Source organism: Lepidochelys kempii, chromosome 1 (assembly GCF_965140265.1).
Source record: "Lepidochelys kempii isolate rLepKem1 chromosome 1, rLepKem1.hap2, whole genome shotgun sequence".
NCBI lineage: Eukaryota > Metazoa > Chordata > Testudines > Cheloniidae > Lepidochelys > Lepidochelys kempii.
The window spans coordinates 207176593-207189904 of record NC_133256.1 but is presented as its reverse complement, the minus strand read 5'-3'; the positions used below and the strand labels follow the sequence as shown (position 1 = coordinate 207189904).

Sequence of the window (13312 nt, the reverse complement as noted above, 5' to 3'; positions counted from 1 at the left end):
GTCTTTAAAGGTCTAGTAGGGAAGGGGACACTTCTTTCTCTGTTTTGTACCATGAGCCCATTGAGCAATCCCAATGATAGCTACTTCAGGTGCTTTAGAAAATCCCAGCCTTGATTAAATTTATTTTTCCACTAACAAAGTGTAAAATTTCTGGGCATGATACAAAATATATTACCCCCCCGGCCCCATACACACAATTTATTGAGCAAAACCATAGACTTCTTCCTATCCTCAAATCATGTCCACTCATGCAAAAGCATTGAAAGAAGAGAGAAACCCTTCACTGTACATGTACTGAAGGTCAACAGGCACATGCTCTGGCTGACCAAAGGAGAAACAAATTCCACAAAGTAGTCTCTCTTCCTAGCCTACCAGCATTCATATCTGGGCACCATTAGCAAAAGCACTTTACCCTACCTCCTCTGCCACTTGGCTTGATCAACTCACACTGGTCTGGGGAGATGAGTTTGGAAGGGAGGGGAGTCAAGAGCTCCATCTGGTGTTGAGAATTTTGACAGGAATTTTGGCATCAAAGTTCATAAGTGAGTTTGTGCAATATGAGCAATACCAAAGTGACACATTAAGATTCTGCTTAATAGAAATCTGGCTACTAGCAACTAGCATTCAGTAGCAACATATACTCCCATCCCACCAACATTAAAGTGTTAAAGTGATTTGGATATGGACCAGAAGCATACTGCTTATTATTCACTTCTTTAAAAGAGAGGTCCTACCTATAATCAATGTCCTGGCTCTAAGCATGCTCAGCTGAGCAGTTCTGCTGTATGCCATGGGTGCCAGATATGTGGGCAATAAAGTTTGGGTTTTGGAGGCCCTTGCCAATAAAGTTTGGGTTTTGGAGGCCCTACATGAGCCTGGTGCTGAAGCAAATGTGAGTAGCCAAGAAGCTTGGTGTTTCAAAGTTGACTGTTTTGTGCTTTTTTTCTAATTGCAGTTATATTTAACTTTTAACCCCTCGCCTTCCCTCTGCTCATTAATCCACCTACACTGGGACGTCTTCCAACATCTGAAAAGCTTCAAGCAACTACCACTGTGTTTTAAAACAACCTGCCAGAGAACTGTTTCCTTCTTTCCCTCTGATGTGGTGTTTCCCTCAAAATCAAATTTGACCAAAGTCTAGATGGGCACACTCCTGTGATGGAATAATGGACCAGTATCTCATGACTCAGCAAAGTTAGAAACCAGAGCTTTAAACCATTGGAATGAGGAAGTCCCCAACTTTGGAATATGTATCTGATCCCCGTCACCACAGTATGTTAACACTTGTCGCAAAGGAAAACTGAGACCTTGTCTCTGTATTAAACAAAAACGTTGAAACCAGGAAAATGTGCTGGCTGCCCCAAATTAGCACTTCCTTCTAGCCCTGAAAGATCCTCAGATGTTGCTCACACTCACTGTGTTGTTGTATATGCAAAAGCTATTTTAAGTAGTTATTAGAGATTTTAAAAATAATATTAGTTTAGTTTTCTGTGCCCCAAGAGTCCTGTACATTTGAATTCATGGTATTATGGCAGCCTGGCATTGTAGGAGGAATGAGATGAACAGCTGTGCCAATAATACTTTTTAAAAAACCCTCACAAATATTCCTAAACTAATGATGATGATTTAATTCAAGCACATTTCATCCGGAAGGCTACCATGCCCACACACAGACTTTTTATATATAGAGAGACTATATGGTGCATGTGTGTGTTTTGAAGATTTTATACAAGCTTACGTTTAAAGACCACTTTACTGCTGAGTAGTAAGTAACTTGTTCATCTCAAATTCATGTTAAAATAAAACCACCATATTGTACCATGCCAGATACTTATGTATTCCCTTTACGTACATACAGCAATTGTGAGTACAATTATTAATTGTGAAGCTCGTTGGTATCATTCTAGATGAAGGGTACTTGAACATTAATGAAGTCATTAGCCTATTCTCTTCTATTTCCTCCTTTTCATCCATCAATCCCTGCTGGATGCCCACAGTGGTAGTTCCTTATGTCTAAGAACTTGAGCTACTTTTACAGCCAAGGTGAAAGAAAACAATAATTTTCTACAAAACTTTACAAATAAACTGAATTTTTTCAGCTGTAGCATTTTTATGAAGGCAGGGGGATGCATAAACTTTTTTCCAATTATCTCAGAGATTACCCTTTAAGCCTGTTGAATGGGCTGTGGTAATCTTTTACAAGGTATTTCATATGCAACCAACCCCTTTGGCTATTCTGCAACCTTACACTTGAGGTTTTAGCTTTGGAGAGAGTCACTTGGAATACACTGCATTCAATCTTCCCAATGTGGTACACAGATTTAGACCCAAGGAGCCTCAGATTTAATCCTGGATTCCTCATCAATCCGCTGAAACATGACTTATCTTTTAAACAATTCCATAGCCTCCTCTTTCCAATTAAGAAGAGCTGGGCTGTAAAATGCCACATCCTGTACCCATGTGACTTGACAGATTTAACGAGCCATTGTGGTAGAAACAAGGTAATGCCGCTCTAGGGTAGTCCATCATTCCTTTTTAATTTATTTAGTTGTTCAGCTATGAAACTAACCCCATCCAGTGCATAAATCCACATTCTCACTATGGGGCACCTGCACAGAATTCTTCTGACAGTTTTATACCTCTCATTCTAGCTGGCTGGGCCCCAGTGACCACAGCGTGTTTTTCCTTTTCTCCTCCTGTGAATGCCCCTTGTAAAGTGAGATTCAATAATGAATCGATCTACATTTTCCTTCTTTTTGGAATAAAGTGGAAGAGCTGTGACTAGGTGGAGCAGTGACTCAGTAGCACATCAGAGATTATGAACTGGCACTTCCTCCTTCCTCACCTTCTATCCAGCTGGAAAGCGTGAACTGGTTGGGAAAGAATAAAATACCCTCCCATCTCCCACACCCCTACAACAGAGCCTTTAAAAATGTTTGAATAATTACAGTTAAATTCTTCCATTGTCTCCTTCTTCCTAACTCCCTGCTCAGGCCCCAGTTCTGGATAATTTGCCACGAAGTGAGAATGGGAGGGGGGGAGGGCAGGGGATCTGCTAGGAGGATGTGCTGTGTTGCTGTTACAACCTCCCTGGTACTTTGACCCAACTTCTATGTGTATGTCTGCACCATCAGTGGTGTGACTGCAGCACCCGTAGACGTACCCCAGCTAGCTGACATAACAATAGTAGTGGAGTTGCAGCAGCATGGGCAGCAACACTAGCTGTAGAAACCTGCCCGGGATGCCGGATGTGTACTCAACTTGCTAGCCTGTGCTGCCACCCATCCTGCCTCAGCTTCACTGCTGTTGTTGTTTAAACTAGCTAGATCAAAGCTAGTTTGGGTATGTCTACACATGCTGCAGTCACACCTCTGTTTGCAGGGTAGACTTATCCTATGCCTCTAATGAGGTTAAATTCAGTTTGAAGGATAAGCAAAGGGGGGAGGAGGATGTAAATATTTTTTTTCTCAAGCATGTCGCTCTTCTCTGCTGAAAAGAAGAAAAATCATCTGGTACGTAAGGTCTACCAGATTGTGCAATAGTCCCTCAAGGGATGTAGTAAAGGACCCATTACTTAAAACATTAAAACTAGGTAAAACGAAGCCCTGGAGAATACACTCTGGAGAGGGATGAGTTAGGCATTGGTCTAGATATGCTTGCCTAGTGGCTTATGCTTCCTAATCACAACAGAGCTATGCCCAGTATGCTCAGATTGAACAAAAATGCTTACAACTGATTTTTGGGTTTGAACAGTTTCAGGAGTATGTTTATGGGTAGAAATCAATCAAGACAGAACCAGTCCATAAGTCACTGGAATTTATATTACAAAAACTAATGTGCAAAGCACTGCCTAGACTTCAGAGAATGATTATGAAATGGCAAAAGTTCTCATTAAATGTGAAATATAGGCCCAATAAAGCAAATTCATATGAGATGTGCTTTTAAGAGTGCCTATAAACAGCAAAGCAAGGAGCTTCAGGAAGGGGAATTGGAGGTAAATATGACTTAAGGACTACCCCGGTTCCCAGAACTAAAATTGATCTGCTCAATGAAGAAACACAAAAAGTCCCAACTTTACTATGGCTTGAAAGGGTAGTGCTAGATGAACAGCCACCAGAAAAAGCCCAGGTGGCTTCAAGCATAAAAACCTTTCTGGGGCTATACAGATGACATTGCTTCATATAACCAGATTCTTTACAAGGGCTTGGTGTCACAACATGCTACAGCGTGAAGTAAAAAATGCTAAGCATAATCCACGGTGCCCACCTGGGTACTGAAAAGTGTCAGAAGAGAGTCTGTGATGTCTGTTTCTGGCCAGCTATGAATGTTGTCATTGAAGGTAAAGTACCCAAGTGAGAAATTTGTAGCTCATATTGGGAACAGAATGCAAAACAATCCCTGAAACCACAGGAGATTCCTCATTGCCAAAGCTATTTGAATTAGAAAGAAAAGATTGTCTCTTATCAGTGGACCAATATTTCATTTTTTGTAAGTTGTTGCACAGCACATTGAAAAGCAATGTAGTAACTCATTGTAAATCACAGTTGCTTTCCGGGGGATTCTAGCTGAGTTGGTAATGGCTCACAATTCACGAGGGGCTCATTTCAGCAATACTTTTTGATATATCAGTTCAAGTACACCATGTCAACTCATTTAACTCTGGGTAGTAGGGGCTCAACAGAAAAGTCAGTACAAATAGCAAATAACTTGATAAAAACAGCCTTGGTGGATTCAAGGGATCCAGATTTAGTATTTTTGGACTATTGAAGCATGTCTCACAATACTTTATTAGCATAACCAGTTCAAAGACTCACGAGCAGAAGGACAAAAATCTAAATGCCAATATCTAACAAGATGGGTGAGTCAAAGACAATTAACCCTGAAGTAGCTATGGAAGAACTATGCACTAGGAAACTAGAACAGAAGAAGGTATCTGGCAACCTACCAACGTAACAACTATAGCACCCTTACCAAGCTGATGTCATATAACCACCCATAAGTCAGTCCTACAAGAAGGACCTGCATTACAAAAGGACCTTCATGCGGCAATATTCTTATGGTTGCTGCCTATTGTCAAACAAGATCCCAACGAGTCTCCCAAGCTTTTCTAATAATTCCTGCATTCACCATTTTCTTCTTCATTTCTAATTTTATTTTTCTAGGAGAATGTTTCCAGCCATGAGAGTGAAAATTACAGGCTTAGACCCTCACCAGCAGTATTACATAGCCATGGACATTGTGCCTGTGGATAACAAGAGATACAGGTAAGACTTTCAACGGCACAATGAGGAACACCATGAGAGCTAGACTCAGAATACCAAAGAATGAGAGGTTGGGAAAAACATTTACCACTATACCCAAGTGTAAAGGCCCATGCTTCAATCAGAGAGAGATTGAGTCAGATTCACCAGCTGGTGTAAATCAGCATTGCTTCATTGACATCAGTAGTGCTATGCTGATTCAAACTATCTGAGTATCTGATCCGTCGTACTGAGGGTGTCACTGAGAAAGTGGATTAATACATTCCCTCCCTTGCATTTCTGGAGACCAGGATTCAAACCCTGCCTTCTGATTCAAGTAATAATATTTTTTTCTCTTTCTAGTCTCTATTGGTCTGTGTGCATTTCACAATTAACCAGGATTAGCAATCACTCACCAAGAGAGCCCTGGGATGGGCAACCTGAGACTGAAATAGCAGGGAGTGCTGCAGGTCAGGACTGAGCTATTTGCAGATCTATATTTTGGATGCAGCACTGGAGTAGCAGGTGACACAGGCACTGATGCTCTCAGGCATTTGAATTTCCATCCAAGCAGAGTGGACACAAATCAAAAGAAAAAAAAATCATCATCTAGTAAATAAGAAATAATAAACTAAAAATGTAAAAATTAAGACTCTGAATAAACATATGTGACACTATATGATTGCTTAATAAATGTGCGTAGATACAGTTTATCCCCTGGTAGCAAAAAGACCTATCCAATTTAGGGTGAAGGCTATATTTAGTTGCATATCAACATGTTTTAATGGTTACCAACCAGTGAGAATCATCTTCTCTTTAAGAAAAGAACTACAAAGCATAACTGCAAAACGAGATGAAAATAGATGATTGAAATTAGGAATTCTTGCTTGCTGATTTAAAACATGTTTAAAATCAGTGATTTAAATCACTTTGAGTCAAATCAATCCACCCTGAAAATACATGCTGAACAATCCAGTGTGAGAGGTCCCACCCGCACAGGTCTGTCTTTTAGTAATAATGAAGTGCTCAGCAGTATTTTCACAGGCTTGTTTTCCAGCACAGAGAGGGTTAAGGAGCCGGGACAGCACATATGGCAGAGCTTTATAGCTGAAAGGAACTGGGAAGGTGATTTTAATAAGGAATCCCTCGTCCATGTGTTCAGTTCAATTATCTGGTTTGCATTTACAAGGTGAAAGGTTGCAGTAAAGCACATTCCCCCTATCTGTGCATGAGGCCTTGGCACGTGTATGGCAGGGTGGTGGGGAAGGGGAGCTCTGGCAATGTTCCTTCTTCACTGGCTCTGGGGTTCCTTAGCCGTAAAGATTCACCCCTCTCTCTCAGGTATGTGTATCACAGCTCCAAGTGGATGGTGGCAGGCAACGCTGACTCCCCAGTGCCTCCCAGGGTGTATATCCATCCTGACTCGTTGGCTTCTGGCGACACCTGGATGAGGCAGGTTGTCAGTTTTGACAAACTCAAGCTGACCAACAATGAGCTTGATGATCAAGGCCACGTAAGTCAGAAGCTAATCCCAGTGCCCTTGCCCTTGCCCTGCCCCACCGTGTCCCAGGGAGATATAACACTTCTCAGCTCTGCTGCTCCAAGCCCAGGGATGCAACCATTCCACACACAAGCTAGAAAGGCCTCTTGCCCAGCCCCATTGCTTGCACTCTGGGACACTGCCTAACCACATCGATGTATAAACCCTTGTCCCCCAGTCCCAGGGCTCCCTTTGGATAGGAGCTCAGTTTTGTTGGGGTGGTTGCACATATACACACCCCACGGAGGGATCACTGGCTGAATCTCACTCAGTTATCAGACAAGTGTAAAGACTGTGCAGTTGTATCACAATAGTCTAAGTCTTGGGATTTGTTAGCCTGCCCCCATCCCCATGTAGTTGTTATGAGCCGAGCATAGGAGACTTGAAGGCAAATAATTTCCCCCTCTCTTCTTTATTTAAAGATAATTCTACATTCAATGCACAAGTACCAGCCTCGAGTTCATGTGATCCGCAAGGACTTCAGCAGTGATCTGTCTCCTACAAAACCAGTCCCTGCAGGTGATGGAGTGAAAACTTTCAACTTCCCTGAAACTGTCTTCACCACAGTGACAGCCTATCAAAACCAGCAGGTAAAGCAGTGTGTGTCCCTGAGACCCATCAGCTCCTTCACCTGCAGTGTTTTCCCCTGTATTTATAAAAATAGTAGCATGTTCTGTGTCTCTGTGAGAATTAAATCTCTGAGAAAGCTAGCTAACAGAGAAGATGCACTGTATGGGCAGTTAAACTATGTTGTCACTGCAAAAAAAGATGGCTAGCTATCCTGCTGCAAAATCCTAGGTAGACACAGGGCATTGCAGTTTTACTCTGAGCTAGCTAGGGGAGGTCAATCATTGTGGGTAGGGGGAAGGTGTTGACCTCACCTGCCTACCTCGTAGTAAAAAACACTAGGATTTTACAGTGGATAAAGCTAACACATCTTAGGGTATGTCTACACTGCAAAGAAAAACCCATGGCACAGAGTCTCAGAGCACAGTCAATTGACTCAGGCTTACGGAGTAGCTTAAAAATAGCAGTGTAGACATTGCTGCTCAGGCTAGACCCTCACCCACTCCGAGTCTCAGATCCTGGACTCCAGCTTGAGCCAGAACATCTACACTGCTATTTTTAGCCCTGCATGAGCCCAAGTCAATTCACCCAGGGTCTGAGACTCAGTGCTGTGAGTTTTTCTTTACAGTGTAGACGTACTCATAGCTATCCCATGGTAAAACACACCGGTTTTTGGCAGTGAAAACAAATTCATAGATGAGAGAAAGGGGCCACTATGCATAGCAGCTCTTAATGGCTTAATACTTTACTTACAAGTACACTACAAGTACAAGTGTTTCAGGACCTGGTCACTTTCCACAGGAAGGTGCGTCCATTAACTCAGTATACCTTCAGAAAAAGGCATTGCTATCATGAGATTACGATCTGGAGAACTAGTTATTCCTGGAACAGATAATGCTTTGATTATGGACTAACTGCGTTCCTTGATCCAGACTTTTAAACATCCAGAAATGGCATCTTAGCCCATATTATTTATTTGTGTTGCAGTAGCCATACAATAGTCACGAACCAGGAGCTGTACCAATACTGAAGCAGACGGTCCCTGCACCAGAGAGCTTACCATGGAGAACTGTATTTATTCACCTGAGTAAATGGGCATTCTAGATGCACTAAGGAAATTATTATAAATTATTTATATAGGATTCCATACCTGTTCTAATTAGGAATGACTTCAAAAAGATGTTTTGAAAGGATATGAATTTCTTGAGACTGAAAGGAAAATAAGACAATGCAAGTAGTTGAGATTTTAACCAAGACAGGAAGTTTTGGAGTAGAATGGCCAGTTCTGTGTTACCTAAAACATACCCTGATGAAAGTCTGATTCACTCTTTCATCCTTCCATGGCTTGTAGAAAAAAATTGGTCCTCTTTCTGTAACTACAGAACTCTGGTCTGAATCAGTGCCTGAGAGCTGTGGGTTGTGCTTAAAGGGAAGAGCCCAATTGTCCAGAGGTAAAAGGATGAAGAGATAGCTGGTTCAGAAATCCCATACCGATGGCAACTTTGCTTTCTAAAGACTTTACCTTCATAGGGATGGATTCAGCGGCAGTTTCTACCAGCAGCTCAAGCACATGGCCCATAAGGCAGAAAGTGGAGAGTGGTTTCAATCAAGTCTTTACCGAGCCCCAAAGCGGGGAGTACTGTAGGGAGAGGAGGTGAGGTCAGGTCAGCAGGGTAATGTGCTGATGCCTATGGTGTCCCAGCTGTAAATTAAAGCTACCCTTCCCAAGTGGAAATCCCAAGGGAGAGCTGGTGTCAGTGCTAATGCTTGCCCTCATCAGAGTGAATACTCCCAAGGTGCAGGAGGTTCAGCTGGTGTAGGGAAGGAGATGAAAATGACATTAACTGCCACTACCATTTTGGTTCTGAGGACATATTATGTCACACAACTTTAAAGGGGCTTGGAGCAGTTGTCCTGATTCTGGGAAGCTGGGTAGAATTGAATATGAGTTGAATGTGAGCTCAGTTCCTGAATGTCCAGGGAAGTCTGAAAGCCACAGAGAGGGGGCACTTGCTGGGCACAGAACCAGGGGCGGTAGAACAGTGGTTCTCAAATGCTTTGATTTTGGAGAGCACTTCTTATACTTCACATGCTTAGGAAAGTGTTAATTTGGATCCTCAACTCATTGAAAGGATCCTCCATTCACCATCTTTGCATGAAAACAATAATATGTGCTGGGATCAAAATGTCAGTGTTAATGCAGATTCTCAGCATTTATCACAGCCATGTGAAGTAAGATGTCATAATAGACAAAGTCCTATGCAGTGTGTCAATACCATGGTGGTCTAGTTATATATCATAAACAAGCATCATAAACTAGAATGATAACATGAATTAGCTTGAAAGGAAAAATCTGATAATGTAGCCTGACTTGAAAGGAAAATATGGTCTGCAGTTTGCTGCTACAGATTGCAGGGATGAAAGAATTTGTCTTAAATCAAGAATGGTAATAAAAAAACATTTCTCATCTTAGCTATTTTGCAGACAATAACATTGTAACCTCAATCTTTAGGAATCACTTCTCTTTTCAATGAAATATAGTCAAATTTATATGTTAAAGTAAACAACATTGAAATAAGTGACAATATCATGTCAAAACAATTCAAAAGAGTTTGTCACATTTAATTAATTCATTATTACAAAATGTTTATACAGCACCATAGAACTTTAGAGAACACAGGGACACACTCCCTTCTGCAAAGAACTTACAACCTTTTGGCATGTTTTCATTCCATCTGAAAATTGTATATGTTGGGAAATCTAAAAAAGGGAAGTGGAGGCCAGGAGAAAATTTCAGAATATGAGGTTTCCCATTATAATATAGGCTATTTTCCTTTCATTCCCAAATCCCTCCTCAAATCTCACTCCTTCTTTGAAGCCTTCCAGTTGCAAGGTGATGTGTGTGGTGTAGGATCCTGAATAGATTAGACAGATTGATGCCATATCCACAGTCACTCTGTGTAGATGGTAAGTGTCAGTAGAGGTGTACTGGTTAATGTAGGGTTAATATAGTGTAAGGTGATCATATTTCTCAAAGTGAAAATGGGACGCAGCGAGGAGCTGATCCCAGCTGATCATCTGAGACCCTCCACCTCTGCGTGGGGCTGGCCCGATCTGCTTGGCCAAACCCCGCCATGCGGGGCTGGTGTCATCTCTTGTCTCTCCTCCCCCCTGCCTGAATATTCCTCTGAACCCTCTTAGCGGGGCACACACCACTTTTTTGGCAAGAGCAAAAGGCAAAAATACCCCGTTCAACCAAAAAAGTCGGGATGTCAGGGACAGGGCTTAAAAAGGGGACTTTCCCAGCCAAAACAGGATGTATGGTCACCCTAAGATAGTGCCTTGGGGTGTAGGAGGTGATAGGTTCAGTTCCTAACCAGTTTTAGGGTACATTGGTGGCTTACGGGTCTGCTTCTCACTTATGGTTCAAATCCCAGCCAGGCCCTAGCCCTACAATTAATAATTGTTGGACCTTTGGCTTTTTTCCTGGGTGAGGTTCTATGCCCCGTGCTATGCAGGAGGTCAGATTAGATTCTCATAATGAGTCCTTCTGGCCTTACAATTTAAGGATATGTACTGTTTTATTTAATATTTTACCCACGTTTGATTTTGAACCTTTTGGGTATGTCACATTGTAGGGTACAATCCAGTCCAGTGAGGGGTCTGTCACTTCTTGCCCTGAGACCTGCCGTGCCTCACAGTGCTTTACTGTTGTAGCTCCCAATCAGGGTTGCTGACAAACAGCCTACCAGCATGCAGGTCACACCCTGAGTGTCTGTGTATAGCTGCAGCCCTGATCCAGCAGCCTGTCAGCAACACTCCAGTCACACTCTGGCTTCCACCAGCCTCGGTTACTACTTGCTGGGTGATCCCAATACACTCCCATTCCTAGATTTCGCCCCAAAACATGTGTTCTGCAGTGTCCAGCCCTCTGCTGGACAGTTCATATATTAAAGGTACATTGCTCCCATAAAGGCTCAATATTCAAGAATTTGCTACTTTAACTGGAGTTACCAAACAGTTCAGTTTAAACACAGCACTGGATTAGTTCAGATTAAAAATAAAACAAGTTTATTTAACTACAAAGAGATAGGTTTCATGTGAGTACAAGTATAAGGTATTAAAGTTAGAAATGGTTATAAAAAATAAAGGTAAAACATTTCTTGTAGTTCAAACTTAAGCTACACTTGGTTCAAGGTAAAATCCTTACCACAGGCTCCCAGCAACATGGTTGACCAAATTCTCAGGTCAGGCTCTCCCCCAAAAATCAAAAGGCTGGTTCCTTTGTCTTGTTAGGTGAAAGAGAGAGATAAGCTGGGGTGTTTTGCCCCTCACTTTTGTAGTCCAGTCACCCTTTGAAATTCATTTTCCTGAGGTTACCCCTAGATAAAGCTTACTCCAGCTGTGAGGATGGAGACATGGGGTCTTGTGGTAAAAGAGGATCCATGTTGTTGATTGTTAAAATGCACATCAATCTGTTCCTTCCCCCCTTTCGTTGCCAAGGAATGGCCACTTGACAGGTGATTGACAATCACCTTTGATGACACTGGGCTAGAGGCATCAGCTTGTTCTTTGTCTTTGAGAAACTGGCATACCCACTACCCAGACTTATCTGGTAAACACACTGTAGTAATAATTTCAGCTTATGTTTATAACTCTTAATATGCATTTCATACATATATTACACAAGAATATTGATTATCGGTGTGTTCCTAGTTTTTAAATGATGCTTCACAAGGCATATTTTGCACAAAGGTTATTACATGAATTATAGGGTGTGAATACAGGGGTGCTTTCAGTCCTACGGGGCTAGGTCTCTGATCTTTGACGCTTTCAATCTATTGTACAGTGCCATGTACATTATAACAGTATATAAGTAACAGTAATGTCCTAAAGTGGGACACAAAGTTGAATAATTTCTAAAAGATTCTGATTAATGGCTTTGAGGTAGGGACCAGAGAACTGGTTTAGAAACCAGCTGTACATCATCCCCTTGAACCTTCACCATCTGGCACTTGAACTCACACCAAAGCTTTTTCTAAGGTCTGAAATGTGCAGGTAAGTTTCTGTCATTTTCATTTTCAGCCAAGATGGGAAATGCTCAAAATTCTGTACAGGAGGCAATGATCCTCAGGAGAGGGTGTCACAAATCACAGCCTATTCTTGTGAGATTTACAGCCTAATTTTGCACAATGAAAGAGTCAGTTTCATCTCTATTATTGAAATTGGTGGAATGGAGTTACACAAGGTTGACTGTGGCTCAAAGAGCCATATTCAGGAGCAGTAATTCTAGTGTGGCCATGTTTGGCTCTGGGGTGCTGTTGATTTATTATATGTATATACTCTACAACCCCAAGATATCTCTATCCTGAAACAATTATCAAACACAAATAGGACTGTTGCTATCAGAATGGCCAGGGAAACTAACTAACCCAACTTTGAGTAGTTATGAATCACCAACCACCAAGAAGCAGAGCTAACAATAGCCCCCTTCTGGTTGGGACCATCCTGGGTTTTGCAGTTCTGCCTAATGTCTGGAGGCTGTACTCTGTGCTTTGCTGTTGCCTTTTCTCCTTAGCATTGTTTGGGAAGTTAGTAAGTAGAAAATAAAAAACATGTTGGATGAATAGAGGCAGCATATATTAGGGCATTAAGGGTAGTTTAGTTGCTCTCAAAATAAAAATCTTCAAACAACTGCTAATTCTCAGTTCCTTCCTTTGCAGATCACTCGATTAAAAATTGACCGAAACCCTTTTGCTAAAGGATTCAGAGATTCTGGGAGGAACAGGTAAGAAGATCTCATTTATCTTTCCTTCTGTTAAGCTCATTTTCTCTTTGTACCCCTTACACTCCCTTTTTTAAAATCCCTTTTAAGTCCCAGGAAAGCTCTTTGTTGGGTAATTCAGTTTTACAGCAAAAGAAAGTTGCTGTAAATCTGTTAGTCTTTAAGGTGCCACCAGACTCC

General features: G+C 41.7%; 1 protein-coding gene across 1 annotated transcript in view; it reads left to right on the top strand.

Annotated features, from left to right (window-relative positions):
• The window catches only part of TBX15 (T-box transcription factor 15), a 134782-nt gene that overhangs the window by 88151 nt on the left and 33319 nt on the right, over nt 1-13312 (top strand). The window contains exons 3-6 of the mRNA XM_073329070.1: nt 5163-5264; nt 6582-6753; nt 7203-7370; nt 13071-13135. Coding sequence (XP_073185171.1) covers nt 5163-5264; nt 6582-6753; nt 7203-7370; nt 13071-13135 — 507 coding nt within the window. The remainder of the gene's footprint in view (nt 1-5162; nt 5265-6581; nt 6754-7202; nt 7371-13070; nt 13136-13312) is intronic.